General features: G+C 34.6%; 3 protein-coding genes across 4 annotated transcripts; 2 read left to right on the top strand and 1 right to left on the bottom strand.

Annotated features, from left to right (window-relative positions):
* Positions 1-584: 584 nt before the first annotated feature.
* LOC113503156 (probable 39S ribosomal protein L24, mitochondrial) lies at positions 585-3,025 on the bottom strand. Its single transcript, XM_026884977.1, has 6 exons — positions 2,873-3,025; positions 2,615-2,790; positions 2,069-2,186; positions 1,526-1,666; positions 1,205-1,336; positions 585-741 (listed from the first exon to the last, which is right to left on the bottom strand). Exons 1-6 carry the CDS (start codon positions 2,966-2,968, stop codon positions 643-645), a joined length of 762 nt encoding a protein of 253 aa, XP_026740778.1. The 5' UTR covers positions 2,969-3,025; the 3' UTR covers positions 585-642.
* A 920-nt stretch (positions 3,026-3,945) lies between these two features.
* LOC113503154 (V-type proton ATPase subunit C) lies at positions 3,946-20,746 on the top strand. Of its 2 annotated transcripts, none has more exons than XM_026884974.1 (13): positions 3,946-4,092; positions 4,529-4,665; positions 5,593-5,694; positions 6,536-6,587; positions 14,783-14,880; positions 15,168-15,256; positions 16,070-16,168; positions 16,916-17,039; positions 17,535-17,666; positions 18,195-18,292; positions 18,782-18,923; positions 19,503-19,628; positions 20,240-20,746. In XM_026884974.1, the coding sequence occupies exons 2-12, from the start codon at positions 4,537-4,539 to the stop codon at positions 19,593-19,595; spliced, it is 1,158 nt and encodes a 385-aa protein (XP_026740775.1). In that variant the 5' UTR covers positions 3,946-4,092; positions 4,529-4,536; the 3' UTR covers positions 19,596-19,628; positions 20,240-20,746. The 2 variants fall into 2 exon arrangements, with proteins under 2 accessions (XP_026740775.1, XP_026740776.1); XM_026884975.1 differs by lacking the exon at positions 3,946-4,092 and adding an exon at positions 4,368-4,449.
* A 2,663-nt stretch (positions 20,747-23,409) lies between these two features.
* LOC113503155 (ATP synthase subunit gamma, mitochondrial) lies at positions 23,410-27,010 on the top strand. Its single transcript, XM_026884976.1, has 7 exons — positions 23,410-23,514; positions 23,703-23,873; positions 24,467-24,545; positions 24,780-24,837; positions 25,393-25,550; positions 25,927-26,091; positions 26,369-27,010. Exons 2-7 carry the CDS (start codon positions 23,713-23,715, stop codon positions 26,633-26,635), a joined length of 888 nt encoding a protein of 295 aa, XP_026740777.1. The 5' UTR covers positions 23,410-23,514; positions 23,703-23,712; the 3' UTR covers positions 26,636-27,010.
* The last annotated feature ends 222 nt before the right edge of the window (positions 27,011-27,232 follow it).

The following is a 27,232-nucleotide window of genomic DNA, read 5'->3' as shown; positions in this document are numbered from 1 at the left end:
TGTTTGAACGCGCTAATCTCAGGAACTACTGGTCCAAATTGAAAAATTCTTTTTGTGTTAAATAGAGCATTAATCGAGGAAGGCTTTAGGCTATAAACCATCACGCTGCGACTAATAGGAGCGAAGATAGTTACAATGGAAAATGTGAAAAAACAGGGCAGGTATAAATCATAACTTATATCTTCTACCCACGGGAACGAAATCGCGGGCAACAGCTAGTATTACAATAATAATAATAATACCACTTAATTATGTTAATATTTGTGTTTGTACAAAAAGACGCATTGATTATTTACCTTTTTAAGTACTTACACATGGGATATAGGTGTCAAGCTTATTGTCTTAAGCCTAAATAGTGCAACGGACTTTAATTCATGTATGTCTTTTTAAAAACCTTATCACCAACTGTTGCTGATCAGACTCTTATAAGATGTCTTGTAAAAAAAAATGTTACAAACTTATCTGCTCTAACATAAGGTACTATTATGTTATGTTGTTTTTTTTAACTACTTAGTGTGTACATAAATGTTTAATTGATAATGTTGACGCAGCTCATCATCCGTCAAATTGTTCCATAGCCCGAATTTCAATAAAACTCTTTATTCCACAATAATCTATAATATAACTACATTACATTTTACATTAATACCAGTATGATTTGGCGGGAACTCGGTCTTCTTCGATTCCCATTTCTTCCATAATATCCATTTCAAAAGTGCGGAGTTTTGGCGCGAATGTTATCTGTGGAGGGGAGGTAATAGATCTATTAGAACAGAGAATAACATATATCCGAAAGCAGTTCTCGCATGAGAAAAGTAGTAGTATTAAAAGGAGTAAACAATGGTCCAGTGCGAGTCAGACTTGTGAAATTGAGGGTAACATGTAAACAGGATGTAGAAAAACCAATTTGCAAGCTAAATTTTTCACCCATTAAATTTATGAATCAATTTATCGTCGCTGAACCTCGATTTTTACTCTTAGGGCAAAAATTTAACCCTATTACTGAATCACCACCATCAGTCCTGCCGTATGTCACCAGGCTGTAATTCATAAACCTTTATAGGTAGACTGTTAACATTTTGACAATCGTATTACTGTTACGCCCATCCCCAAATTTAATCGTTTCCCAATACTTTAGCCTAGCTGTACAGATTACACAGTTTTGAGCTTCCAGCCTGCACTTGACTGGTTATGATTGTGTTACCTTGGTAGCATCTTCACTGACAGTATCCTTGTCAACATTCTCAATGTACAGCTCTTTGCTCTTGAAGTCCATAGTCTCCTCCGCTGACTTTGGTATAGGGATTATTCTACTACTGTCCAGGGAGACGCGCACCTGTGAATAGAGAGTGGATATGATTATATAGACTTTTACTGAATCAATCCTAGTGGGTATCAAGCCCACAACCTCTGGTATAGCAGTCAGGGCCACTAACCACAAGACCAACATCAACTCTATAAGAAAGACTCCAACCATAGGAAAAGTTAAAATGGAATCTCTAAAATTTAAAGATCTCTTACTTACCTTATCACCCTCTTCAGTGTATCTCCACTCAATTTCTGTGGGTTTCAAGGTCTCCGGGTCTACAAGCTTCACTCCCGTTGTCACTAAGAGAGGAGCCTCTGACTGAATTGTGATACCGGGGAAGGTTTTGTCTTTGCCCACCTGAAAATTTACCAAGTATGAAACACAAAATTAATAGAAAAATAAAATTATATGGAAAATTATTTAAGCAATAGTCATTTCTTAAAGATAACTAGGTAAAAAGCAAGATATTATCAGATCATACAAAAATTACACATATTCTGTGCTAAAAATGAATGTCTGTGGTAGTAAAAAAAGTAGTATCTTTAAAATTATTTGTGGTGGTAAAAGTTGTCCACCAGTTTAGTCCAAGAAATACAATAGAAATAATAATAATGTTGAATCAAAAAAATCAGTTCATCCAGTCCTAGGTTCTGAGGTAGCAAACATAAAAACAGAAAATAATGATGAATTGATAACCTCCTCCATTTTGATGTTGATTGCATTTTAATAATACTAGCACAGATAAAACTCAAAACTTACAACTCTCAAATGTGTGTTGAGACCCTCAACTATGACCCAATTGCGTTCCTGGATCACCTGGCTGACTATTCCCTGCTTGCCTTTGTCTCTACCCACCATCACCTCAACGCGATCACCTCTGCAAATTGATAGGAAAACTATTAGTAATTAAGATTTAAGATACATAAAAAAACTTCAGCACCGAAGTCATTTTCTTTAATGAGAATTACTATACTTAAATAGGTGTTGGGACTGCAAAATACCTTAGATATAAATAGATGTTTATTTATTGCATTGTGGTACATAGGTAATTGTTAAAAACAAAGTTCTGAAAGAAAGGGTAGATCTGCTACAGATATATATTGGCAAAATACTGTATAGTGTATATATTAAAGTTGCTCCACTTGCTCCATTAATTTTAGAGTCAAATGGAGATCATAGTCACAGGCTTATATTAATGTGTCGTCAGTTACTTGAAGATTTGTAATGCAAAAAACATGGTACTACAGCAAGTTAATATATAACGCAATAAGTCTGTGTATTTTATCAAAAAAAAGGTTATCATACTTAAAGAAACTCCATTCCCCGATGGGTTCAACGAAGACTTTCTTTCTGTGCAAGTTTCGATCGTTTTGCATACGAAACTGACTCGTCCATGGTCTATTCGTCGTAAATCGGTACTTCTTACGCGCTATCTGCGCCTTTGGGTATTGTGGATAGTTTGAGGGATTCTTCCAATAAACCTAATAAATAAAACGAAATTAAATGTTTTGTAGGTTATCTTTTGAAACATTGCTTATTTTTACACGATGGAGAAGTGTTCACCTGCTCATAGCTTCGCTTAACATAGGACTCGGGAAAATTCGAATATTTAATGGTTAAGTCTCCGACTTTCTTTGCTAGAGAACCAAATATCCGCATTTTATTTGTTTTGTTTCGTAACCTGATTATAAATTTGACACTTCTATTTTTGACTAGAAAATTATAATGAGTTTCGTTTCGGTCCACTCAGTTTAATTTTGCGACAGTGGCGGATCAACTTGGAGCTTATCAAACGTATTCTAGCCGAAAAAAATACCCGAATTCTAAACTAAACAAACCAGCCTAAAGCACTTTCTCTGCTGGACTTATGCTCAAAACTTCGCTATAACAGAGATTATAATAAAATTTCGAGTCTCGCTTGCGTTTGGCATTGAAGACTTATCACTTGATCCGAGACGGGAGCGTCTTCCTACGCATCCTTTCTTATGAGTAGTGAAGGGTGGATTTTTTTGCACCAACTGAAGAGAAAACCCAGAAGAAGTCCAACCGGACTAAGGCCATTCAGAGCCGCGCAGATCATGCGCGAGCCATCACGTTTTCCTGATCCAGTCAGTTGAAGTGGTCCGCAGTGTTTTTAACTGACGAAAGTCTGACATATTATTAGCGTGAAAACTCTATTCGGGTTGGCTTCACAGTCAAATGCTTGGGTAATTCGCAGTTTTTCGGTGGTGTCTAAGGAAATTAAGAACGAACCAATAACTTCTAAAATTCACATTGTTACTTTGTCTGCGTTGGGTTCAAACCTGCACCTTGTGCATCATGTCTGGCGTGGTGTGAATATACGACGTCTCTATGATAGATTTCAATAATACTGAAAAAAGACTGAAAAGGAACGTACTGAGAAAACAAAGACAATTGTATTTTTTATTTTTTATTTGACACTTTCAAAATTAGCCGTCACTCAAATTCAATGAAGTAACAAAAGTAATAAGTACCATTTCACCCTTAGAAAGTACAGAAACAACCTTTAAGATATAATACTGATTTTTAAGCGCAATTCTACCTAGATCTAATTTATTTACTAGTTTAAAACCACAAACATAATAACGCATAGACAATTGACGTAAATCAGCTGTCCAATATCAGTCGTTGTAGGTGGCAGCACAGCGTCACGTGAATTTTCATGGCGTTGAAGGGCTAGTCCCGAATTGTCTTGTGATTTCACCAAATTATTTGCTGTTTCGAATATTTAGTGTTAAACAGCATTAATTTATAAGTTCCAGGTGAGTGTTGTATTATAAAGAGATTGTGTATCGTAGTGGAAGATGCTGTAAAACGTTTTTGCGCGGGACTGGAAGATGTCAAAGTCGGTAGTGACGGAGTGTAAGGGGTGGTTTGGGGTGATTTTCTTGGGTTTGTCGCGTCCGGCGCCAGGATGTCTGACCGCCGGGCGGGCGCCGTCGGACCGTGCTCAATATTGATTGGGTGCACGAACCCGTTGCGTCAGTGTTGGCTGCAAACACCAGATCGCCGTTCGCTTCCGCGGGATCTACACTTCGCATTTGCACCACAAAATCGATTTTTCCTACAATGGATTTGTTTTTAACTGCATTAACGATGTAACTGCGGATTTTACGCGGGTTATTATTGTGATTCGTTTGTAACTTAGTCATGTGAGTTGATTAATTAAGTTCTTTAATATAATTTGTATTATTCCAGTGGTGAAAATGTCTGAATACTGGGTAATTAGTGCCCCTGGGGACAAGACCTGCCAGCAGACCTGGGACACCCTGAACAATGCCACAAAGTCGGGCAGCCTCAGTGTCAACTACAAATTTCCAATCCCTGATTTGAAGGTAACCAACTGAAACATTATTACTTATTATACTATCTTCAACATCCTAAACATCCTCATTTAAAAACAATAGAACATATTAGTCATAATCTAAATGACCTTGATTGATGTTATAATTGTTTTCAAATTGAATAATGAGACAATTAAAACCTATGTCAACTTCTTGTGTTACTATTACATGTTTTATAAACTTAAAGACACCCAATGTCTTATTAGAAGATCAAAACTGTAGTTTACAATCACCGGAACTCTATGGAACACTTTTAAAATACTATTAATTAAAAAGAATATTAAAAATTCACTAATCACACCACTGAGGCCAGTAATAACAATGATTATTTTATCTATTGATTAATCTTTTTTGTTCAATGAATGTATAATTTGAATAATTTATGATTAAGAATCTGGTCAAAATCAATAATGAATGAATCAATATAATACTTTTTGTTCATATTTTCTGATGAAATTACCCACCAATATTATACTTTTTTTAATAGATCTTTTAAATACATTTTGTTTACTCTAAAAAGAACCGGCTATCAACATGAAAAAAAAAACTTTGAAAGGAATAGAAAATACAAAAAGAACCTGGTAGTAGATCTCTTTATCGTTTTAGTACCTCAATACTTATTTAAAATGTTTTTGATGTCAAACTGACCATAAAGGGAACATTTAAAAAGTTACATAACAATGTATTGATTTTTGTTATTTGTCATCTTGTTATAAATAGTATGACCGATAGAATGATACCATTCATTCAATTGAAAAGTGTACTTAACTATTGAAATAAAACAATTTTTTTATTAACTCACAAATTATTTGACTATTCATTGTCAACCCATTAATATTTTACTTGGTCTATTAAACAGTTAAAAGAGATTCCAATTGGAAAATTGGTGATTAATAAGTACAATTAAATTGTTTTCAGGTGGGGACATTGGATCAGTTGGTCGGGCTGTCCGATGACTTGGGTAAGCTTGACACCTTTGTCGAGAGTGTTACCAGAAAGGTCGCTCAGTACCTCGGTGAGGTGAGTTGGTATATCAAGTTTATTTTGTTTTTCAAAATGTAGGTGAGGTCAGTAGGTCAGATTGAATATGGTTGGAAGGGTGTTGTGGTGCAACTTAGTTCTTGTTTGTGACTCATGCATTTAATTTGTTAGAATTTTGAAATTATATTGAATCTAAGACACATAAATAAAAGAATATTTATAGTAAATAGTCACATATCATATTTCTTTTTGAGATCAGTTCTATTTTAGACCCTAACTTGAGAAGTATGGGTCTAAAATTGAACTACAAAAAAAATGTGTACAAAACTGGAGGCTGGCTCTTTACCAAGCGGGTCCAATTTATGCCTGCTTAAATCTAATTACATACTATATTACAATATTACATAGAGCAACCACAAGCGGCACAAGGATAAAATTCCTTTGTGCAGGAGTCATTAAAAAAAAAAGTATTACCTTAACCCATGGTGCTAAAAACCAGAGCATGATATTTTGATGAATCTGCATTATGCTATTTATATTTTATAACACTGACTTCTAGTTTAATAGTAGGTATTGAAGTGAAGAGATAATACTATGTATATTAAATCAGGTCAAGGTTAGTCATAATATTATAGTAAGCTTATGAATAGAAGATGAAGCGTTAAGCCCATGTTATATTAGAAACAATAAAAATATTTAAACGTGCGAAAAATATCGTGATATAATGCAAGTTGGGGTTCATTGCATGAGATGATATATCAGTTTTGACACTATTGCTGCGGGAGTCGGCAATGTATTGCGACTGGTAGGACGTTTCACGCTTTGTCGAAACAAGCCTATAGGTACACGGGATCCTAATATATTTTTTTATCTTCCAAAGGTACTTGAAGACCAACGCGATAAGCTCCATGAGAATCTTATGGCGAATAACAGTAAGTGACTTTTAAATTACTCCTATGGCACTAAACATCTATATTTTAATTTCTGATATTCCATTCATGAATTATTTAATACCGCATTTGACTGTTTGGTGCCATTTGTTCATAGATTTTTTGGAAGTTGAAAAAAGGTTTGACATTGAGAATTTAAAAATAGAAATTTAATAACAAAATAGGATTATCTTGCATGATTTAAAAATAGAGAATAAAGTTATTTCTGGCATGATTGGGAAACATAGAGGAGTTAAGCTAAGGAATTGGGTCTATGATGTTACCAGCATGAAAAACTAATTTTTAAAATAGAAAAAGAATGAAATGGTGTAGACAAATAAATAAATTAAAAGCACAGAGTAGTGCGAAAAATTATAAGCATGTGTCGCTGAATTTCAATGGTTAAAATTATCTTTTTTTTATGTTTTTATTATATTTCTTTTTTAATTTATTTATTTATATTTACCTTTTTATATTTTGCATGTTATATTATTCTATACCACACTGCCTGTGTTGCAGAACTATGTCAGTGTGGGGATTAATTTTATTATATTTTTATTATTAATTTGCAATTATACGAGTTGCATAAAACCCAAGAATGTTTATATTATTTTTTATACATTTCTTCACACATAACACATCTCATCTCAACCCAACACACTACTTATATTTGAGCACTAATGTGTAAATACGTTTATAATGTATATCTACGAAACTTGTCAAAGAGGGCAACGCAAAGAAAAACTTTATTCAATGGCTGGCCTTAGACAAGCTTCGTTGATAAATCCTCAACATTATACTTTTTAAATCGAAGGCTAAGGATGTTGAGTGGACAGTGTTTGTATATTTATATAAGGAGGTTCGTTTACCTACGACAGAATCGAACCTCTTTGCACCACTGCACCTTGTGTGATGTAAATAGTTTTTATGGAATGTATAGAGAAACAATTTATTTATTTTTGCATTTATTTAATGGCGTATCAAATTCGTTCCAATATATTTCGCGATGCGGCAAGATCGGGCGGAAATTGAAGATTTAATTTAATTAAATAGGATGAAATTACTAAAGAGAGGTAGTAATGATATTTTTTTTATCTTTTTATTAAAATTTCTCGATTTTTTTTTATATTAGTTAGGCAATTGGCTTTCTGATTGGCTGATAATTAAAATTCAAAATTCTTTTCATATTGGACGCGATACGTAGATTTAATATATTATTATTTATGTACATAAAGCTTATGATAATATCACATTATATTTATTTTATGAAAATAGTATTGCTTTTTATTTTATTTTTTTCTAATAATTTTATATTTCGACACGTTTTGTGTTTTTTAAATTTTATTAATTATATATTTTAGATTGAGAATGTTAGTTTTTGGGATTGCATTTCAGTGTCTGAGAAATGGAAAAAAGTTTGCGGCAGTGAGTAATATTTTGTTTTAGTAGTTTATGTAAATTGAGCTTTTTAGTACCGTATTATGTGCAGGCTTTAAAATATACGCTTCAATACTCAATACCTCAATTATATTTAAAACAAAGCAATTTTCACGCTATTATAAACGGATTTTCTATACATATATAATATTTAATATATGTAACATTTTGTTAATACTCAGCTTATATTATGCCATTTGAAATATAATAAGTATATTTTTTTGTAATAATGAGTGAAAGATTTGTATTTATTATAATAATATTTTTTTTAATGATTTTGTATAGCTTTAATGTTGTAAATAGTAATAATTTTGTATTGAAATTGATTTCATAACTATGCTAGATGCTATCAATGCCTAGAGAAAGATTATATTGAATATATTTAAAAAAGTTTTTTTTTTTCATTAACTTATTTGTATTATATTTTATTTATTAGTATCGGCTAACGAGTTAACTTCTTAATATCAAAAGTACGATTTACCACAAATATTATTGATCAATAAACTAGGTATTTAAAATATTGGAATATGCAATTCAAATATTCATCAAAACTACTTCCAAAGAAAGTTGAGAACATGACAGTGGATAATAATTTTACAATTCATTATCAATCGAAAACCTTAGTGGCTTATCAAAAACCTTTGCATTCTTTAAATATTTAACGACTGTATTTTGAATCATTTTACTAATTATATGTTTGTAATCAACTGACAAAACAAAAGCTATACCCCTCGTAACATGTAATAGCCATCAATGAGTTACTAAAATAAAACCCAATTGTTGCAAAAATAAACAGTTAAGTAGACAATATTTGCTATAAATATAAATGATTAAGTAGGAAATAAAATAAAAAATGGACTATATTTTTAAAACATACATATTTATTAGTATTTACATAATCTATTTAATCATAATTATAAATAAAAACTCATAATTGCCAATACTTTAGGCCTAAAAAAAAAATAGAAATGTAACATAATTTGTAACACGTATTCTCTCTATCACTAATTAATGCTGTATAAATAATATCTCTAGGTAAAAAATACTGAATAACTGTCCTATTGTCCGGTCGCCCTGGACAGCATATGGAGAGGCCTATGTCCAGCAGTGGACAGCTATAGGCCGAGATGAAGGATGATGAACTGTCCTATATAATTAAATGATGTAACGGTTTACTCACGCGCATTTATCGGGGTAGCCCGACTAGTTTCGGACCCAACCGGAGTCCTTAATAATTCTCACGATAGTTACTATATAAAAGTCCTATATAAGTTTAATATTTAACCGAAAACAGTGTAGACAGGGCACTATAGTAACATGATGTAATCTATAACTGAGATAAAATATTGTTATCGTAGCGATAGTGAAAGTGATGAGATAAATGTAAGATATACTAGAAGTATTGTTAAGAGAACTGTAAATGTGATGGATAATCAAGATATTGGAAGGAGTCCGGGAAAAAAGGGGATATTTGATATATTTGTTTAGATTGCTGTATTCGTGACTTGGATAGTAATTATATGGATGTTTGGAACTCATTTTATCGCCAAACATTAACTTGGTTGTTTTTAATTTAGTCGAAACGAGTATATCGTTATAATTAGAGGTGACACAGATTATGTTTTTTCAAATGCCTCCGAAGCCGGCAAAGGCGATAAAATGATTATTATAAATACAAATAACTAAAAGTAAGATGGGTACATTGAATCAATATGTTTTTAATGTAGCCACTGGGTTATCCATTACATATCTTTACAGGTTTTATGGATCACTGGACCACATAATGCTTCATAATATAAATAAAATGTTATATAACATAATTATATGTTATATTATTATGTAAGTTCGCACAATTATGTTCTAATACGTAATAATAATGAATAATGTCTTCATACCATAGATAATAGCAATCACTGCCTCACAAGACATTCATAGCTTAGCTGTCAAGCTTTAAAATTGTCTATGCTTTGCGCTTCTTAATTCTTTATTATTATTTAGTTTATTTATTATTATTATTTTTTATAAAAAAAGTATATTCTTTATTTTGCTCCTGTCCTATACTGAATCCCTTTTTATTTTTATCCTTATTTCGTCGAGGCGTCAACAAATGCGATATCTGATGAATCCATTTCGATACGATTCATTCATAAAACAGAAACATGGGCATGAAACATCGAAATAACTTTTATCGCCGCAATGAAATTCACAAGCGGCGATACTCGATGCTCGTACATTGAATTATATTGGAAATATACAGTGAATGGGCGAGGTTTGAGTTTAGAGTAAGGTTGAGTATTTTGACGAGTGTGGGCTGTAGGCACCGAGTCGTACGCGGACCCGGGCGGGGGCGAGCCGCCGCCGACGCCGACCTCGCCCGTGTGCGACTCGGCGTTCTCTGAGCACCACGGCTGCTGGCCCTGTGAGCACCGCGACCACTCCGAGTGCGACCACTCGCAGCACTCCAGCGGCCGCAGCTCGCCGCGCTGGGACGATGACGACGACGAGGAACGACACCATCACGTCCTCACGCAAGGTTTAGGACACCTAACCCTCGCCCTGTTTGAACTATATCTTACAGGGAACACGATACCACATGAAACATGACAAATCCTCCAAATGGCAATATATGCCAGTAACCATCACCTATTTAAGTTTTGGATGCAGGACGGAAGCGCTATCCGTAGAGCGGCGTTTTGCTTCTATAACTGGTAAATCTACTTAAAGGGTTGATGGTAGACCTCAGTACTGGTGCTGGTACTACAAAGTAGGGCCTAAGTTCATTCGTGTGAGATATAGTTCAATGCCCTCGCCTAACCTAACTCCCTTATTTGGACAGAACTTGAAAATTAGACCGTTAAACAAAACGTTTTTACCCATGCCAAAAGGAGGGTAATTTTGGATAATATCAAGTTCTATTCAAACATCCCGGTAGGTCCTGAACCCTAGTTAGGTAACGAAGTATAAAGTTCCGGTAGTTACGTACAGCGCTAACTGCAGACGCGAGTTGTGATGGCAGTGATTGTTATATCTTAAAAGGAAGGAAATATTTTCATATTCAACCTTTTTTGTACCTTTAATTGAACAGCAGATGGCGCTGGCCGTAAATTCGCGAGCGCCATCCTGAATTTTGTCTATACCTTATTAATGTTTTGATAAAAAGTTTAAGGTGACGCTACGAAGATGTGGCTAGGAAACAACACCACAAAGTTCGTCTCACACATGTCAAATGTCACTTTGACGTTTACAAGTATTGTCTATGGTGGTTCATGAAATGTCATATAACTTTTTTATTTTTGGCAATGCTTTTCATGGACTGCCCTGTAGATGCTTTTTACACAGTTAATCGTTTATGTAGCTTTTTTATTTTAAGTTTTTTTTTAGTTTGCTTAGATGTTTAATTTATTAATGTCGATGTTGTATTTTGACTTGTAACCAAACATTTTGATTTATGCTATATTGTATTATTGCAATGTGTATGTAATAGTTGCTTAGAAAAATTAAGATAATTAAAACTGATACAAAATTTCAAATCATGTACATCCACCTAAGTTTGCTAGGTCCGCCAAATGGTCCGTCCACCGAAAGTGTAAATTTTGACTCGTTCCTCTCCAAAAATCAGCATACTACGATATATTTAACAGGAGTAATTAACGCATATGTATTCTGAAACCATATATCATTTGATGTGCACGTTTGCACATTTTACCGTCTTTTTACTTTTACTAAGACCGCTACCTAATTCGATTACGGGGAGAAAGGGTAAAAAAAGAAAGATCCGTTAAATAAAAATCCAATCAATTCGCGTTTACGGCTTTTAAATACCTGGTTGATTTTCCGGAAAAGGGTGACGCAAGCTAAGGACATCATGATCCTCACCACACTTTTGATACTGCAGATTGCATTATTCAATATCATTTTTATCCAAGCTCGTTCCGTACCAGTTAGCTATTAATAGATGACTTCAAATTCAAAACATTTAAGCACTACAGTTAAGGCTGCTTTTTCGTAAAAAGCTTGAAAAAAGCGTGCAGATGAAACAGCTTTTCGTCGGCACTTAGAGAATTTACATCTGCAAAAAATAGTTAGTAATCTACATGATATGATACCAAATTTGGTTTAGCCATAATATTTCTGATTTCTATAATAACTATTTAAAAATGCGTCCCGTATAAATACTGCATCTATATCACCCCCGCACTCGTCCAAATGCACAAGGTCACTAGCGAGAATACAAGCCTTAAGTGAACCAGTTTGTGAGGATAATGTTGACTTGTGTTTTTTCCGGTGAATCACACCCCTACATACTGACCCGACTCTCCTCAACGATAAAACGTGACAGCCGACCCCGATTTCAGTCCACAGCAAGTTTCAGTCACTTAATTGAATTAGAACGCAACATTCATAACTCACAGTTATAAACTATGAATAGAATTTAGCACAAAAGCTCAGTAACCTTGATTTCGTCGTGTTTTGCGCGGAGCTTATAACTCATAATTATAGAGTTTCGGGTGTTTTGGTAATTGGTTTTAAGCATGCGATACATTTGGGCATGTTTACAGCTAATTCGGGAATTAACTGATTGATGAATTGGATGCGATGAGCTACGCGAGTTGGTAACAATATAAAAATATGTTTCACAATGTAATGACGTCAGAATACAGAAATGCAAATTATCTATTTGCCACACAAAACTGGGCCTGAATTAAAAAAAAATAAAGACCATTTTTTAAAGTTGTTAAATTATTTCAAACGATTTTATATTTATGTTTGTTACTCTATGTATAATGTACTTTTATCTATACAGTATCTTCTTATCGTCCAACTTGAAATGAGTCAAGGACAAATAATAATTATAATGATGCATAAAATTATAACAATACGCTAAATAAATATATGGCGTAACTAATCTACACAAATTTTCTCTTTAAATAACTTTTGAAAGTGTTACCTGTTTATCTTATTTACTTTGAATATTAATATAGTGTTACCACGAGCAAAATATTAGTTTTTTTTCACACATTATTCGAGTGTTGCCAAGAGCAAACTAAACTGTAATATATTTAATAGATTTGCTCGTGACTTGTTGTGTGTTGTGTACATTTGTAGTTTACAAGTGTATCTTTTTAATTCAACAGAACGAGTGATTCAAATCATTTCACTTGTTGAAAGCTTATCTAATATATAAAATTCCCGTGTCACGATGTTAGTTACCGTACTCCTCCGAAACGGTTCGAGCGATTTTTATGAAATTTTGTATACATATTGGGTAGGTCTGAGAGTAGAACAACATCTATTTTTCATACCCCTAAATGATAAGGGATGCAAACACTAAAAAAAAAAATATTTTTTGGAGGAAATTGTTTGTTTTTATAATGTGGCATTAAAATACATACAACTAGAAATAATTCATTAGGCAAAACGACGTTTGCTGGGTCAGCTAGTAATAAAATAAAGTTTTTTGTAATGTAGTTCTTAGGACCATCATACTCAATGCAAGTTTCAGATTATTGCAACTATTAAATTAATTAATTATTCTTGCTATATCTATAACTTTAAATAATCTTACAAATTCCCGCGTTGCAGAATTGCCATCAGGTATTGGAGACTGTGTATTGTAAGAAAGGCGTTAGTTAAACCTGCCGTATTTAAACGTGATTCTTAAAATTGAATAATGATAATAATATACTTAGAAGTAGTTTAGCCTGTTAATGTTTAAATGTTAATTACGGTTTACGATTAAGCATGCATGCATGATGTATTAGTGCATTTCTGTAATGGACCCATGCTATAAATGTATTTGCCTGTACACATTTGCCTGTATTCTTGAAACTTCCCTGTATTTTTGTTTTTTAGCTACATATTTATTATCTAACATGTAAAACTGTCGCGATATGGCTGTCAAGATTGTTTTGCTAGTTAGATAACAGTTATTTATTATCCTAATTAAAAAAAAACAGTAAGTTTTACGTTTCAATATTTTTAAAATGATTTTTAATAGCCTGTAATGGTTGGATTGTCAGACAAATGTGTCCCGGCGTATCTTAGACTGAGGAAAATAAATATTACTTAGCTTGTTTATAAAATACAAACTGCAAAAAGGGCACTTAAAGTCACTAAAAGTGCCTGAAAAACGGTCTAGTTGAGATAAAAACTATAGATTTTTGGGAAATTCCTACCAACCATTTACAAATAGTGCATATAAAAATTAAATAATTATAACCGCCTGAAACTAATCTTTCCCTATCAAAAATTGATCAAAACAAAGATATGACATTAGAGAAAAACACAAAAACGAAGTGTTAGCGCGAACCTTTGTCTTCGTCACTCTATGAAAGGTGGAAAGGGATATAAACACATATTTATACAAAATAGTTGCTAAGTAATGCTTGTTAATCTCAGTAGTATTTGTCTAAGTGCACGAAAATGCTAGAATTTTTATCTTATTCTGTTTTATACCTACGCTTATCCTATGTTTTGTTCATTTTTTGTTAAGCACCTACCTATTTAAAATAAAAAATAATATGACCTTTTCTTAGTGTAAAATGTATTTTTAATTATCGATGTTTAAATTAAAATTATTTTAGTTGTAAATATATACGTTTAATTAAATATATAAAATGATATGTAACCCCTTTTAGTACCGTACTCGATTTAAACAAAAAACCTTACCGAAGTATACAGATAATTCCCATCACAGATGACTTAATATTGTGTTGAATGATATAAACATGTGGTAACATATATTTATGGTTATTTTACAGGTGACCTACCATCTTACATTACCCGTTTCCAATGGGACATGGCCAAATACCCCATCAAGCAGAGCCTTCGTAACATCGCCGATATCATCAGCAAACAGGTACTATTTCAAACATTATTACTTTGAGATAATTGAACAACTGTAGGATATATATGGGTTTAATAAACTTTTTTTTCTCCTGCATCAAGGGATTTAATCCTTGTCTCGTGGGGTTTCACAAACGTACAATTCACATTCACAGTGTAATTCCATTTCTGGGCAATGTCTGTCTTTTACTTTCTAGAGGCTTGCTCTCATGGTACAAAGGGTTTAAGAGGTTTTCTGTTAAATATAATAAGACATCAAAATTCAGAGATTTAATCTCCCATTGCTTCTTATTTCCTCAGGTTGGTCAGATCGACGCGGACCTGAAAGTGAAATCCGCCGCTTACAACGCACTCAAGGGCAACCTACAGAACTTGGAGAAGAAACAAACGTGAGTTTTACATACAAATACAAAAATCGTATATTGCGCTTCAGTTAGTACAAATAGTTATAAACTGCAGTTTCTTCTAATATATAAAATTCCCGTGTCACGATGTTAGTTACCGTACTCCTCCGAAACGGCTTAACCGATTTATACCAGATTTTATATGCGTATTCAGTACGTCTGAGAATCGACCAACATCTATTTTTCATACCCCTAAGTGTTAAGGGTTGCTCACACTAAAAAAAATATTATTTTTTTGGACGATTTTTTTTTGTTTTAATTTTTCTTGATAATGTGGCATTAAAAATACATACAACTAGAAAAAAAAAATCGGCAAAACAACGTTTGCTGGGTCAGCTAGTTTTAAATAAAATTCAGTGTGCTTTCAAAATAAGGATATTTCACAGATCTTTGCCGAGTACAAAATTTGATGATAGAATATTAAACAAATTGCCTTCGGGTTAGAATAATACTTTGTTGCTCCAAATCACAAATCCCGATTAATGACGCATTCAAATTGGAATGCTTATGAGAGCACGTAAAACGAAGTGTCTTGTTTTCTTTGAATAAAATATAGATCATGTGGTTATGTTAAAATTTTATAAGTACTGCGATATTCTTTATGACATCATACAAGTACAACATATCTCTATGAACAAGAGTAAATGAAAAATAAAAAGAATGCTAAAATATTTTTTGTAAAATTATTTAATTTCATTTTATAACTATTCAATAAAAGAGAAATATTGTTCACTATACTTAACCCACATAGAAGTAACTATACCCCGTTCCTAACTTTGTGTATATCCGTGTGTACAGCGGCAGTTTGTTGACCCGCAACCTGGCGGACCTCGTGAAGAAGGAGCACTTCATCCTCGACAGCGAGTACCTCACCACACTACTGGTCATCGTGCCCAAGTCAGTACTATTTATTTAATGAGTAGAAACTAAAGACTGCACGTATAGCCGAGTGGTTGAGGTCGCCACGCCAAACCCACTGAGCGCGAAGTGACGCGGGCTCGATCCCCACGTAGAACAAGAATTGTGTGTTCTGAGTTTTGATGTATTTGTGTATTTGATTTGAATGTTTGTAAGACTCCCCGCGGCACAAGGCTTCAATTTCTTAGTTCGAGGGTAAAAGAGTTAAAAAAATACTGAAATGTTGACTGGTACACGAAGTGGGATAGAAAGTAGTGTTCAACTCACCATGACCTTACGGCAGGCTTGGCATGGTGTACTTAACAATGTATGCATTTATTCATGTTGGCAACGTCGCCAAGGCCGACCGCTCTGAATTTACAAGCTCCCATTATGTGGTGACCTTTGCCCAGTGGTCACTATACATGCGGTTGACGTAACTAACCCTAACCCATTTTAACCTAGAATACTTTTTGCCAACATCCATAATCCCAGCTTTAGAACGCATCGTGGGTTTCGTTCTTGTACCTCACCACCAAGAAAGTTACGTTCGGTAAAGCAAATGGTTAATTTATAGTATGATAGTCATTATAATATTTTATTATCGAGCTGAAGAGTCCGACTCGCGACCCTGCCGCGTCCACTCATTATTAAACACTCCAGTTGGGTCCGAAACTAGTCGGGCGATCCCGCTGCATACGCATGAGTAAACCGTAGCATCATTTAATAATGGTTATTTACATGAAGGTCTCTGTTCATCGACTGGAACGTGCACTACGAGAAGATCACCGACATGATAGTGCCGCGCTCATCGCAGCTCATCTCCCAGGACAACGACTTCGGACTCTTCACTGTCACGCTCTTCAAGAAGGTACGTTTATATACCAGCTTGTAAACCTTCTTGGCTTTATTTTAAGGTCTAAAATCCTTTAAAGTAGTAGCGAGATGCTTTACATATAAAGTTGGTTCTTTCTTCCAATATTGCTTTAAAAGAGGCTAAAAAGGTGGAGTTTCTATCATCAGTAGCATTAGGTTGATTTTCCTAAACAACATTTATAAAATTCCTATTTTACGTCCTAATTGTAGAAGCAGTATGACTTGGACTCTTGTGTGACGTGCTGCAGGTTCAAATGCAGGAGATAAACAACTGTTTGATCCATAAATGCCTATCTATGTCTGCGTTCGATGTGTATTATGACTTGTTCTTGAATGCTAATGAATGACAATAATTTTGTATAGACGACCTGATTATTAGAAAGTGAAAAAATGATATGTCAGTAATGAGGATTATCCACTTCCCACATGTTTTTTTTCTATGGACGTTTGCCGTGTCACCTAGTTACATACAACATTGCCCTATCCGCAGGTTGTGGAAGAGTTCAAGCTGCACGCCCGCGAGCGCAAGTTCGTGGTCCGCGACTTCCACTACAACGAGCAGGACCTCGCCGCCGGCAAGAACGAGATCACCAAGCTCGTCACCGACAAGAAGAAGCAGTTCGTGAGTAACTTGGAGACATGGGGGGGGGGACTAGCTAGATACTATACTACTATAGACGGGATCTTTTAATTTTTCTTTACAGCATATTAGAATATAATTGTTATAAAATAATGGACTTAGAAATGTACTATAATGGTGGGGGAGAGGGCTTCGGAAAAAAATTGTGGATAGTTTCAGTCAGAAGAGTGATATTTAACGTTTTCATCTTCGGCTTCCCCTTTCTTCCTTTCGTTCTTCTTCTTCCGGCTTTCGCCGGAATGTCCGAGTTTTACGAACACTAGACATCTCTCCCCCAAAAAACCCTAAATTGAACTTCTATTTTCGAATTTTGTTTGAGGTTTTTGAATTTTCATTATATTTATTGTAAAATGTGCTAAAATTCTTTACCTTTAACACTTTGCAGTCGCTTTCTAAAATAACATTCATACCCAACAATATCGTATAATCTCAAAATGAAGCTTCATGATATAGCTTTCTGATGAGCAACCATACATATGTTCCTTTACTAACATAATAATAATTCCTCAGGGTCCATTGGTGAGATGGTTGAAAGTGAACTTCTCCGAGTGCTTCTGCGCCTGGATTCACGTCAAGGCTCTGCGTGTCTTCGTCGAATCTGTTCTGAGGTTAGTACATAACAAACTAATATAATAGAAGATTTTCAGTTACAAAGTGTCAAAGATTTACAAATGACAGCAAAGGCGTTAATTATAGCCAGAATTAAACCGGGATGCCGAAATATGAGACTTTTGGTCACTGACTTTTATAGATTAGTTGGTAAAGCGATTGATGCATTGAATCATAAATGAATACTGATAGGTTATATTTTATTAAAAGAATAATTCGGAATCTATTTGATTGAACCGATGGCTGAGTGGTTGAGGTCATCACGCTAAACCTGCTGAGCGTGACGAATTGCGGTTTCGATCCCAGCGTAGGACAAGTATTTGTGTGATCACGAATGCTTGCTTGCCTTGAGTCTGGGTATCTGTAAAACCCGCGCGATTCAAGGATGAAATTCCTTGCCGCGGGAGTTGTTTCCTTTTATAATAATAATATTAAAGATTTGACATCCAATGTTAGTAGAACCCTAATAGTTGCTCCCCCCCCCGCAGATACGGGCTGCCGGTGAACTTCCAGGCGGTGGTGCTGGTGCCGTCGCGCAAGAGCATGAAGAAGCTGCGCGACGTGCTGCAGGCGCTGTACGCGCACCTCGACCACTCCGCCCACAACGCGCACGCCACCAGCGCCGCCGACGTGAGTACTGCGGCCTTGTTCACTAGCTTCCCGGTCGCGTCGAGCTCGGCTCGAGCTCGATTATATCGCGTTTCCAAGAGAACTCTTCAAAACTCCGGGATAAAAACTATCCTATGTTCTTTCTCAAGGTCAACTCTATCCCTACACCAAATTTCATTAAAATCAGTTCAGTGGTTTAGACGTGAAAGCGTAACAGACAGAGTTACTTTCGCATTTATAATATTAGTAGGGATTATTGGTGGGGCAGCCAACTGAACTGCTGAATAGTAACGAGCAATGCGATGCTGATACCCCTAGCGACACTACGACTTAATTGCTTGATGCGGGATCGTATATTAAAAAAGAAAGAAAAAAGAAAGTTGTTATTTTTTTAATCTTCTTGAACATTCAAGTGATATATATTATGCCAACTATGTATGCTGTGACACAAAAATAGAACATAATTGTCGACTAAAATGATTTAAACTCCAATTATAACTAAAGAAGTCAACATTACTTTTAACTCTATCAATTTCCATTACAACCTCCATCTTTCCACTCTACTATAGTTTTTAACATACTCATTCCGTATCCATACAGAACGCTGAGCTGGCCGGCCTCGGGTTCGGTTCGTCCGACTACTACCCGTACGTGTTCTACAAAGTGAACATCGACATGATCGAGAAGGCTTAGTCCGCGCGGCGCCGACGCAGCACGTTATATTAGGTGAGGTATACTGCACTTATATGTTAATTCGGATGAAACTGACTGGCAACACCCTATTGTTGCTAGTTTTCTGACTATAAGGAATATATAAAGGCAAAACCATCAGAAAAGTTAGATCCGGTCTGGATTGGTTTATTTATCGTATCGTATGTTACAATGGTTTGACCTGAATGTTAAGTACGATGAAACAGTCTAAGTGATACACCACGATTGTTTACCTGTTAAAGTACCTAAACAAATGAAGAAATGATTCAGTTTATAAGTTGATGGTTTTTGTAGTCAATTCAATCATTCAAGAGATCGCAATTATAGTGTTTATTTTCATTTTGGATTGGTTTCTCGCTACAGCATGGCTGCCGTCTACTAACTATAAGGCCACATATTGCACAAACACTTTGTCTACATATATACCTTGCAACTACGTTCCTAGATTGCATAGTTTTCAAGAGACATCAATTCCCCCTTATTTTTGCGTTTTCTCCAAAAAAACTTTGCGCTTAGCTGTTTTCTAGTTAGTAGACGGCAAATGGGCACTGTACAAATATTACACTCTATAAAAGTTGTTAATGATCTCACGGTTTGGTAAATGAATTATTTTGTCCCTGTTCCAGGTAATGTTACCAGGTTGTTTATCCTGCGTGTTCGACCATCCATATTGGTCACAATAGCATGAAGTTTCATCGTACAATTTATTTTACTTTATAGAACATATCTAACCCCAGTTATATCGGCCCTTGAAAAAAAATGCATATTTTTCTATATGTACAGTTTTTTGAAATCATTTTTTTTTTGTGAATGAAATCATAATTTTTCTTTATACAATGCAGGTTGTTGGTATAGATGTGTGTAATTTATATAATATGTTATTTATGAGTAAGATGCCATTTTAAATTGAGATAAAAAAAAAACTATAAATTGTTGCAATAATCAGTATAAAGCTTGGCTTGACATCGTTGGACGTTATGCGTTGTTAATTTAAGTTCAGTATTACGTCAGTTGCGTAGGTTAACGCATACAATGTATATTTAACGTAAATAACAACATGCAAAGCTATGTAAATAAGAACATTCCTCATACATGTGTGTAGTACATAATAAAATATTATTCAAGTTACTGTTTTTTAGTGTTTTATTTTAACATTCTACCTTAATTAAATATCGTAATCAAAAGCCAATCACTTTACCTTTAGCCGCATCTAAGAACAATGATCTAAGGAAAGTAGCTGGTTCAGACTGGAACCAGGTGCTTTAGTACAACTTGGAGAAGGCTTTTGTCCAGCGGTGGGCCGCAATAGGTTGTGATATTATAGAATAAAATGTCGTTCTTCTCCACATTGCTCTATAATGAAGAGATAGCCTAACACTTTATGGCAATGTTAAACTATTATTGTGAAGGGTGACTTAGATCAGTCTGAACTTTGATATTATCATTGCATAAAGTTTCATTCAAAAGTAAACAGTTCGGATGTGTTGGAGATTAGCCCAAATAAGCAGCGAAAATATAAACAAATAGTTATTTGGAGTTTCGCCAATAAGGGTGAAAACAAGACTTAAGGCAGGGCGCAAACTTTGACATTAATGTTTTTTCTGATGGATGCAAGCTACCGATGAATATTATTTTTATAGAACCAGCGTGAATGTGTAATGTAGTCGTAATGTTTTAATGAACTGATTGTGTATACGTAATCGTGACCGATTGCCTATAGGGTTCAGCAACCAAGGTTCTCTGATGCTGTGCCGTGTCGACAGCAAAAAGTGTTCACGTTCATTTGCACAGAGCCATATTTATTGAGACGAATTTGATAATTATATTAAGAGAACAAAACAATTCGTATTTCGTTGTTTAATTATGTCTAACGTCTTATTGTAGGTATCAATATTGGTACATATAACTAAATATTCTATTCTATTTTTATCAATTCTTTTAACTAGCGTAAACCCAGAGCACTATAATAACACAAGTAAATTAATAACCTCATTTGCTTTGAAAAGGAACAGCATATTGGCAGAATGTAGTATTCTATAATATTAATACTTTGGTACAGACTGTGTTGTTCGATTTTATACTCTGTGCACTCAAGAATACTGGTTGTTATGAAATGACAGATTACTATCATGTTGGAACTTTAAAATAGATTTATCATAATTTAAGTAGGTACAGTTACCAACAAAATGCAACAGCAAAATATACTATCTGAAAAATGAACAAAAGAACAAATTTTAGAATATTCTTGGGTAATAATTTTTAGCATGATACAAGACACAAATAATTTTAAGTATTTCTATTTGCAACATTAATTTATGCTTTATACTGGTGGTAATATGTAAATCTGACTGACTGTTAATGAATGCACTTTTGTATATGACTTCACAAGCAACCTCAACCTAACATAACAATGGTTGAGAATTACAGTAGGTACTCATTAAACCAAAGAGTCTGAATAACTAACTCATCCTAAACTAGCTTTTTTATTTAGCTGCATTCCAATATTGTTAATGGAACAACTACTTATGTGACCTCCAGCACCAATTCAGTTATTATTACCTAGTCATGTCTAATGGCCGTCTATGTTATATAAACTTTTCTTGTGGTGACTCATTACTATGAACACAATGGCCTTTGTTGAAGAATGAAACTACTCAGTAAAATAAAAAAATAATCAATAGGTAGGTATATTATGATGTTTAAAGGTTTTTAGTATAATTCCAGGTAGATCAATTCTTTCAGTGGATAAATTAAGGGATATTGGAATATACAACAGCAAACCTTAATGCTGAATCAGTGTTCAATGAAAAAATAAAACTACTTAAGAGTTTCATAGTTAAACCTCTAGTAGGTATTTACATTTAATACTTAAGCAAAAATGCAAAATGCAAGACTCAAATAACCTATTATCTTCGGCTCTACAATAATTACCTATTAAATATTCCATGTAAATAACAAGGAAAACGGGCATCATTACAAATTAATAACCAAGTATAAATGATAATATAATCACTTTATTTCATAAGGAATGCTTAAACCAATCTTACAAACTAAATATAAAGCCCTTAATCTTCCCATTCGTGGTCTTCAGTTTTATTATCGTCCTCCAACATTTTCGATAAATTTGAGTCACCACCTTCGTCCATTCTTTTAAAAAGCGAAGTTAAAAGCTTCTTGTTCAAATGGTCCGTTTGACTTATTTCTCTCGGCGGTGGTTCCTGCACTTGTTCCGGGTTTACGGGCGCAGTTTTCTCGGGTGCAGGCATTTTCGTCGATTTGATTGAAAAGAAAAGAAAACAAAGTGATCCTGTAAGAAGCAACAAGAACAAGTAAATAGTGTTATGTTATGCGGTTTATTTTAAAATATAGCCTTAACTTCATTTTTCATAGGATTTTCAACATTCGCATGACTATTCTGATTGGTCGGGTTATAATATGTCAAAATCAAAACATTCAGAATGTCAAAACTTGTCATTACGTTTTGTTTAACAAACTTTTATTGTCAGGCTAATTAATAAGGTTTATATTTTTTCCAATAAACTAAATATGAAGTTCTAACTCTCTCAAAATTTAAAAAGATTCATTTATCCTAATCAAATAACTCACTACTGAAAAATATGATGCGGCTTTAAAAAAAAGACAAGATGAAAAATGTTTTTCACATTTACATATTCAATACATAATCAATAATTTGTAGTAACTATGAAAATCTCTTTATTCAAATACTCTGATCAGTAAAATTATATTTAAATGTGGTTAATATATTTTTATCGTCGATAAACACGAGTTACAGACGCGTTCATAAATTATTTTTTTAAGCTGTCATCCCATACAAGACGTTTCAGCCAGCGACATTTTTCGTCGGCTGGTGGTAAATTTGGCTAAAGAAACGCCCAGAGAAGTTAGTAATTATGTTTTAATTAGTGTTATACATTATTATTCACTACTTACCAGTTGTATTCAGTTAAAGTGCATGAAATCCACAAAAACTGGTGTTTCAATGTCGGCTAGCAAAATGCTCTTACATAACTTGAAACTAAGGACATAACCTGCATTTCGATCATCTGATTTTTGTGTTTTTTATTCCAGAACTACAAAAATGTTGGGTCGTGCAGCACCGGGTGTGTGCCAAGTGGTGGCGGTGGCCAACCAACAGCAGAACAGGAACATGGCTACCCTGAAAGCCATTTCCATCCGTCTGAAGTCAGTAAAGAACATTCAGAAGATTACCCAGTCCATGAAGATGGTGTCAGCTGCTAAGTGAGTGCCTTCGACACTATGTTCGCTTTTTGAAAATCGAATTTGAAAAGTTTTGTGAGTTAATGTCATCCATTAATTGTTATCTGACAACTGCAGTCATCAGTAGATTATCTGCTTTTATTAAATTAAATAAGAAGGTAAAATGTGTATTTTTATGCTAAACTGCTGTAATAGATATTCACATAAGAGTGAGGTTCTAAAGATTTTGTAATATTAGTATGTTATCAGTTACTTATGCAGCAAAGTCAAAATGTGCCAGTTTTAGAGACCTTTTTTGGTGACAATACTATGATCAGAATTGTATTATGTATGTATATAGTATTGTATACTGTGTGAATATGAATAAGTTCCTGTAGAAATCCTACAGTATTTATATTTGTACCTTTTTACATAATAATTGTCTGCACATAGTGTGAATTGCACCTTGCTAATAATTTTGATAACATAAGTATTAAGTACAAGCACTTTGGATTTATTTGTTTCTTTAGGATGTTTATATTTGAAGCTCCTATTTAATTGGTTAAAGTACAATTAATTACTGAAGAGCAACAAGCATGGTCTTCTCCAACTAAAACAATAAATGATATTTCCAGGTACACTCGTGCTGAGCGTGACTTGAAGGCCGCTCGCCCCTATGGTGAGGGTGCTGTGCAGTTCTACGAAAGGGCCGAGGTTTGTGCGATGATTTGCAATCTTTTTTTATTCAATTTCATTTCCTTAGAAAGTTGAGATGAAACAACATTGAATCCTGGAGCTATAAGCTACTGAATGCCAGCAGTATCTTCCCCAAATCTGAAGAATAGATATATTAGATATACTTGAACAGCAACAAAACAATCTCTGTTGACAAGCGTCTATTTATTCTGATTTCTCAATAATGTCTTCATGTTTTCCCCTTTGTACCAGGTTGCTGCCCCTGAGGATGACCCTAAGCAGCTGTACATTGCCATGACCTCCGACAGAGGTATTTCTTTACTGTATATTTACTTATGATGTAAATTGTCTAATATCTGTCTTAGGGCTAATTTTTGAATCGCCAGATAACTTTTATCTGATGAATATGTTTGATGTTTTGACAGCTTTTGTATAGGAAATATGTCAAACGGCCATATTTATTCCTCAGATAGAAGTTAACTGATGATTGAAAAATCGGCCCTTGAAATACTACTTCTGAGATAAAATTCATCATCAAATATAACATGAATTGTTGAAAACTTGAATAGTTCAATTAAAATTGTTATTTTTTGTACTATAAATTTTATTTCCAGAGTTAATCATAATGAATGCCTTAATTTTTTTTAGGAAATAATTTATTTTAAAGTACTGCTGCAAGCTATTGTACAGTCTGCCACAGATATGTCACCTTATGATTATGGATTGCAATGTATTGAGTTGCCCAGATAACTCGGATGTTATATCGGCGCTTGCTCTTATGTAAAAACACTGGTACTTAGCTGCATCATCTACATAAAGACTTACATGAAGATGATGGTATAATATAACGATTGTTCCACCTCAGGTCTATGCGGCGCCGTCCACACCGGTGTGTCGAAGGTGATCCGCACGCGGCTGCAGGAGCCCGGCGCCGAGAACATCAAGGTCATCTGTGTCGGAGACAAGTCCCGCGGTATCCTGCAGCGTCTGTACGGAAAACACATCATCAGTGTTTGCAATGAGGTCCGTCACTTGTTTATTGCCATTATATTAAGCTGTGAAATATTTAAATTATAATTAATCAATTTCAGGTCAGGTTGACTAAGAAAATTTGTTCTGTTTGAAATTTGAGTTATATAGGCCAAGTGTCTTATTCTTTTATCTTGCTTTTTATTTTGAAACATGATGTTTCTGTAATACAAATGATAGCCAACAGGTTCTGTGTCTATATGACAGATTCTTAATCAATTAATAGTTAAACCCTAATTAAAAAAAAAAATCAAACCTATGTCCAAATACATACTTTAAAATTATTCAATTTTATTTTCAGTTAATTAACAAGATAAAACTGTATCATTTTTCATTAAATTGTGTTCACCAACCTAACCTACATTACCAGATCGGTCGTCTCCCCCCCACATTCAACGACGCCTGCAAGATCGCCGGCGCTATCCTGACCTCTGACTACGAGTTCGGTTCCGGCAAGATCGTCTACAACAAGTTCCGCTCTGTGGTCTCATACCAGCAGTCCGACTTGCCGCTATTCAGCCAGAAGGCTGTCGAGGTAAGATTATTTTGTTGTGTGGACCGCTTGTTGAAATGCTGATAGTAAGTTCACACTTCAATCTCATCTTGAAGTTTTTAGCGCCATCTATTGAAAACATATAAGAACCCTTACTTCTTCCGCTAGTTAAAAAAAAAAGATCTAACATTGGTAAAAAGTTAATAAGCTAGACTGATTTTGGTCAATAAAAGCTATATTTGTTCTCACTATCCCGACAAAATAACCCAATGTTGTTAAAACCTTCTAGCATACTAATAACTGCCATTTATTCTCTCAGAACGCCCCCAAGCTGGCGACCTACGACTCTCTGGACGCTGACGTGATCCAGTCTTACATGGAGTTCTCTCTGGCCTCCATGCTGTTCTACGCCCTGAAGGAAGGTGCCTGCTCCGAGCAGTCTTCCCGCATGACGGCTATGGACAACGCTTCCAAGAACGCCGGAGAGATGATTGACAAACTGACCTTGACCTTCAACAGAACCCGCCAAGCCGTCATCACCAGAGAACTTATTGAAATTATCTCTGGTGCCGCCGCCCTGGACTAAAACAACACTGCTAATCGTTTTGCTGAGCATTTTTAGATACTTTTATTTTCAAATCATGTTTAATTTGGTATTTATCTGTCGTCATAGAACAAACTTGTTTGGTAGTCACTCAACAAAACGATGTTAAACGAATCTAATCAATATTTATTGTAATTCTAACCGTTTCAATGCAATAGCGAGATGTGCATATTTTGCCGACATTCCCGATGTGGTGTTCTGTGTTTCGGTGGAATCACGCATTTCCGCAGCACTGGCTTCAACACCTTTCACTGAAGGGCGGAGCACTCGTCGAATTTAACGTCTTTTTGTATGTTCGAGACTTCGTTATGTAAGGATACAGTGGTGGTTAGCAATAAAGTACTGTTTTAGAATTTATTTTGTTTCGTTTTTATTTTAATGTACCCTGCACGAAGTTGACAGAGCTAATAATCAGCCAAGGTCGCAATCAATTGAGTTGCCACATAGAAATCGACTCCTGTTTTACAAGTTACACAACACCCTTATTTTGCGCGGTAGTTGAATAAGTCGTAAAATAGTTAACTCTCTTCAAGCTCAAACCCAAGTACATTATAATTATTTTGTAGGTGGCTCTAAACG

Source organism: Trichoplusia ni, chromosome 18 (assembly GCF_003590095.1).
Source record: "Trichoplusia ni isolate ovarian cell line Hi5 chromosome 18, tn1, whole genome shotgun sequence".
NCBI classification, from domain to species: domain Eukaryota; kingdom Metazoa; phylum Arthropoda; class Insecta; order Lepidoptera; family Noctuidae; genus Trichoplusia; species Trichoplusia ni.
Note: the sequence above shows the minus strand (reverse complement) of the source record. Positions and strands in the feature narration are given on the sequence as shown.